The 5,602-nt window shown below is 42.9% G+C and overlaps 1 protein-coding gene across 5 annotated transcripts in view; it reads left to right on the top strand.

Moving 5' to 3' along the window:
- The window catches only part of Hapln1 (hyaluronan and proteoglycan link protein 1), a 62,542-nt gene extending 58,109 nt beyond the window's left edge, over positions 1-4,433 (top strand). For all 5 annotated transcript variants that reach the window (XM_010637148.2, XM_010637149.2, XM_010637147.2 and 2 more), the window contains 2 exons: positions 875-1,177; positions 2,859-4,433. In XM_010637148.2, the coding sequence (XP_010635450.1) occupies positions 875-1,177; positions 2,859-3,148 (593 nt within the window). In that variant the 3' untranslated portion in view covers positions 3,149-4,433. The remainder of the gene's footprint in view (positions 1-874; positions 1,178-2,858) is intronic.
- Positions 4,434-5,602: the final 1,169 nt, after the last annotated feature.

Consider the following 5,602-nt stretch of genomic DNA (forward strand, 5'->3'; position numbering starts at 1 on the left):
TTTTTTTTTTTTTTTTTTTTTTTTTTTGCCTCTTGGTAGTGAAAAATATTTTTAAAACCTTGGTTTCCATTTGCAGTGTATGAAATGAAAGCTGAAAATAGTAGTGGAAATATTTTTAAGCAAAAGCCCTTATTTTAGTCTCATGACTAATGGGAAATAAAACAGATTAAGGACGACATTACAAAATGGAAGAAGCGAGAGAGCCCAGATGCCTTTGATGGAAGTGTAGCTCACTGCACTGAATTATGTACTATTTAATGGGTTTGTGTTGGATATGCAAATTCACTTTAGAGTTTCTCCAAATAAGAAGCTTCTCCATGATCAGAACTTGTCTAAGAAGCACATGTAAATGGATATATATATATGTATGTATTTCAATATTTAATGTTTCTTTATGTACTTCAAGAACTAGATACACCTACCAACCCTATAATAATTTCTAAGAAGACACTGACTCCACAGGCTCACCTCTTCCCAGGCCCTGAATACCCCTCTTTCTCAGTATTTGATACTCTCATCCCTGGATGGAAAGGGCTGAGAGTCAGTTGTTCAGGGAGTTGTCAGCAGGTACAGAAGGTAAGTCCACAGCTGGCTCCTGGGGGACTGTACTGCTGACAAGACATTTCCAGAAAGGAAAATTTTAAGGTGTGTGTTAAATTTTTAGGAGAAGAGGCAACTCATCGAAGTCACCAAACCAAAGAGTTGATTGTGAAAAGCTCAGGCTCACAGGCTCTGCCAAGGGGACAGGGCCTGAGAGACCACCCTAGGGTGACCGAAGCCCCTTCCCGGGTACAGACTGCAGTGGTCAGGTGGGCTGTGGATTTGGCCCCTGTGCGCTGGCTTCTGCTGACCCCTCGCCTTGCCCTCTGGACAGGTGTGGTCTTCCCTTACTTCCCAAGACTGGGGCGCTACAACCTGAACTTCCACGAGGCGAGGCAGGCCTGCCTGGCCCAGGACGCCGTGATAGCCTCTTTTGACCAGCTCTACGAGGCCTGGCGCGGCGGGCTGGACTGGTGCAACGCAGGCTGGCTGAGCGACGGCTCGGTGCAATACCCCATCACCAGGCCCCGCGAGCCCTGCGGGGGCCAGAACACTGTACCCGGCGTCCGCAACTACGGCTTCTGGGACAAGAACAAGAGCAGATACGATGTGTTCTGCTTCACCTCCAACTTCAATGGTGAGATGAACCTGCACGGGCAGCTTCCTACCCGGGCCACTGCATGGTGCATTGCACTCGGCTTTGACACTTGTCTCCTAAAAGAGGCAAAGCCTGCAAGCACTGCTCTAGTTAGAAGCACCATAAAAATTTCTTCATGGCATAGTTTTAGAACTGTCTGCATAAATCGAGCAAAAAGTGACTATTTCCAATACTTGGGTTCAAGAGCATCCAAACTTTATTCTGAAATAGCTGAAACTGTCATGAGGTATGGGAGCTGTTGGTAGTGAGTTTTGGTTTGGGTTTTCATTTTGGGTTTTTTGTTTTTTGAGACAAAATCTTGCTAATTCACTAACTTGCCCAGGTTGGGCTTGAACTTGTGATTCTACTGCCTCCACCTCCCAAAGTACTAGGATCACAGGTGTACACCATCACACAAGGCAGAACCAGCCACCTGATTTGTGAAACCCAGTACAAAAGAAAATATGAGTTAAGAATCTTAAGATGGTAACTGAGATCATGAAACCAAGCATGAGGCCTTTCTAACTATAGGCTGAGGGACTACATAGGTCTCACACCCAGGAAGCAAGGCCTGACCCCTTCATAGCACATTTCAGGAAGCAGGTGACATAACTTTTGGGAAAATGGAAGGGAATCGGGAGTCAACAAACTTCCTCTGTAAAGAGCTGGGTAGGGAATATTTTTGGCTTTGTTGCTTCTGTGTATGTCAGAGCACAAGAGCAGCTGTGCCAGTAAAAGCTCACCCTCGGGCCAGATGGGAGGCAGGTTCCACAGTTTGCCGACCTCTGGAGTAGAGCAGAGAACTCCCCCTCTGTTTCTTTCCCCATTTACATCATCTGAGTCCAGAGAGAACCAAAAGGACTAATTTATATTTGAATAACATTGCATCCCAATGTGCAATCAGATGAGAGACTCTGGGTGTATTCTACCTGAAATTAAGAAAATCTTCAGTCACCGTTATCAGTGCAGTCAGTGCATTTCTCCTGCACACTAACAGGATCTCAGTAATTGATGCTATGCAGTAAGTGGTGAAGCCTAACTTGTTTTTCTTGTGAACTCAAGACCTGGAAGGGTGTCAGGGATCAAAGGGTGGGAGTTCAAAACAATCTACAAATTAATCTGCTTTGATAGCGAGGATGATGGACTGGGTTTGCATTCTGAGTCTGTATCATTTGTAGCAAGGGCCTTCCTGCATTTTATGCATTTTCATACTGTAGTCTTTGAATGAGAATAATGTCTTATTGATACCTGAAGTGAAAAAGACTGGAGAGCTTTTGATGTTTTTTAAATGGACTTTCAGGTCAGGAATGCTTTTTGATCCTTTCACATTCAAATTGTGCCTCTCCAAAAACTTGTGCTGGGCTTCAGGCCTGCTCCAGCTAGAATTTCAATAGCCTTTGCTTTCACCATGCAATTGTCTCCCCCACCACTACCACAGAAGGGCTTTTGAAAATGGCTAATTAGCTAGCAGGAATTGCATCTTCCATTCCCATTTCGCTGCTAACGCTTAAACGAGCATGTGTGAACACATACGAAGGGGCAAGTAGAAGAAAAACCAGAAAACACACATACAGACACAGACACACGCACCGAATTTCAGGGAGAGAGACTCAGGCACGTTCGGTCCGGCTCCCTCTCTGTGGCTGGGTCCCAGATGGTCTGTCCTTCTCTCCTCCTGCAGGCCGGTTTTACTACCTGATCCACCCCACCAAGCTCACCTACGACGAAGCGGTGCAAGCCTGTGTCAACGACGGTGCTCAGATCGCCAAGGTGGGCCAGATCTTCGCGGCCTGGAAGCTCCTGGGCTATGACCGCTGCGACGCCGGCTGGCTGGCCGATGGCAGCGTGCGCTACCCTATCTCCCGGCCCCGGCGGCGCTGCAGCCCCACAGAGGCCGCTGTGCGCCTCGTGGGCTTCCCGGATAAGAAGCACAAGCTGTTCGGCGTCTACTGCTTCCGGGCCTACGACTGAGGCCTGGCCACCCAGGCACTGAACATGTGAGGGGTGTTGCTTTGTGTTTTTCAATATGAACTCATGCAAGTTACCAAAACTGTGACAACCCTTTTTTTACTGTAAAGAGTCATTTTCATACAGACCGATTCATTAGTTTGTCCTTTGTAAAGCTAGCCCTCCATATCTATGACAAATTAATATAATTTAAGGGAAGCCCGGCGTCGGGAGGCTTCAGGGCCAGGCCGGGTCCCCCCTGGTTTCCTCTCACGAATCCTCAGCTCAGTTCAGACTCCCAGGACCCACAGGGACTCGACTTCTCAGAGAAACAGCTTCCGTGAGCACAGATTTTACGCGTTTGTACAATTCTGATGAGCAAAGTACAGCAACCGATCTATAGTGCGGGCTGTTCTGTGCAAACGGCTCCAAGGGGCTGCACAGAACTCACTTTCAGGAGGGAGCAGCCCACAGCGTTCTCGAGGCCACTACTTGGTCTCCAGCAACGAAAAACCCACATGGGCTCACGTACACAGTAATGAGCGCAGGACACCCTCCTTCGTAACCCCATTTACACGAGGCTTAGATGAGCAGTAATCCTTAACTCCAGCCTTCTTCTGATCAAAATTACCCAAGTGTCTGAGAGGAACCATTTTACCTTTTGAGTAGAATTACTGAGTTCTATTTAAATTCTATGAGCCCTTTGCTAGGCTGCATTTCGCATCCACGCAGGGCAGTTATATAGATAAACTGCTGGACAGAAAAATTGTAAAATTTAGCAGCTTGATTTTATGTTAGCCTATGAAACGTTATTGTCCTATAAAGATAACTTTGAGCTATTTAATATCTGTCTTTATTTACATGACATGAAAGAATGAATACCCATACTCTCGCCTAACCAATGAATAAAGACCCAACCTTTGAAATTCTTACTGCTATTTGTACATACACTAGGAAGCCCAAATGGTACCTGTGTTTGGGGACAAAGTCAGCAACGTGGTCCTGAAGCTTCCCAGAATTCGCAGACATACTCAGTGTCTTGGGCCATGCTGGTCATCATCAGGCGTGAATGAAATGTTGACACTATCATAAAAGAGTTTACACTAAAATCTTCAGGGCTTTAAAGGAAATCCAAGTCCAGCTCCAGAAAAACAACTTCTCATTTAGCAGCTCCAATCTCAAATAAATCTCTCTTTTCCTATATTTTTATGACTGTTGAGATCCCACAGGGACCAATATTTGTATTCAAATTACATTTCATGGTTTCCCATTGTTTCACAGTGATTTCTAATAAATGGGACTTATTATAATAACCTAGGGAGGATATAGCTGATATGCTTTCATGAATGTTTTTATGTAGATTTTTCTCCCATAAACATGAGTAAATAAATTTGTTTCTTGAATTAATTGTGGTTGCATTTAAAGCTCTGTAATAATCCTAATGAATTTATAAATATAGAGTTATATATGTGGAAAGTATAGAGCAATTTGGAGTCCAAGAAACCATAACTATATTCATATATTAGCTAGTTGAAATATTGTAAATAAAAGTAGATTCTTGGATCAAAAGCATCTCTGGAAATTTTCAGATGCTTTAATACTAAAAGATGACAATTGTATGCATGTACGTTTTAAAGTTAGACCAGGTATGCAAATTATATGAATCTATAGATCCAAAGAGATTATGAGGCTTAATTCAAATATGGCTAGTTTAAATAGAGCCCACACTTCTGAATTAAAGATACCTAAGTGGTCTAGGATAAGAGGAATGTATTATTTAAAAAGGGGACTATCTCCAAAATAGAAACCCCCGCACTTCAAATAAAAGTGGGGGTTAGCTCATTGGGGGAAGCCCATACTTGAACAATTATTGCCTATATTATAAGAATTTTATTAGATATGAAAATGAGAAAAAAAATTTCTATTGAAGCAAGTATGTAACTTTGAGTTATTGTCATGGAACTCTGCCTTTATAATATTAAGTGTAGTATGATTTCTTAACTTTTGAATACTTATTAGTACAGAATTTGGTGCTGATCTAAATCTCTGGAGTGACTGTTAGCTGAGGAAAATCTATACCAATTGCACACCATTTTTCCATTCTTGAAAAAAAATCTTAACAACAAATATTGCTGAACATAATTTTTATCTTCCGATTTCACCCATAGAATCAAATTCCTCATACTCTTTCAACTCCTAATTGAAGGAGTCATTTTACTGTTGTCATTGTGCTGTATTCCCAACAAAACAAATGTCTGTTTGCCTACTTCATTGCCCAATTATCTCACAGAGAATGTCTGAAAAAGAAAAGTTGTCAGCCCAGCTCATAACAGAAAGTTGATATAATAGCAGCTGATCCAGAAATTGGCTTTTACACTCGATTCCAAGAATATCAGAGGAATGGAATGGAAGGCTGGGTTACAAAATCTTGTTTTCACCATTTTGTCCATAATTAACTTTTGCGACCAATATAAAGAA

Source organism: Fukomys damarensis, unplaced genomic scaffold (assembly GCF_012274545.1).
Source record: "Fukomys damarensis isolate Sample0158 unplaced genomic scaffold, DMR_v1.0_HiC HiC_scaffold_3, whole genome shotgun sequence".
In the NCBI taxonomy this organism is placed as follows: Eukaryota; Metazoa; Chordata; class Mammalia; order Rodentia; family Bathyergidae; genus Fukomys; species Fukomys damarensis.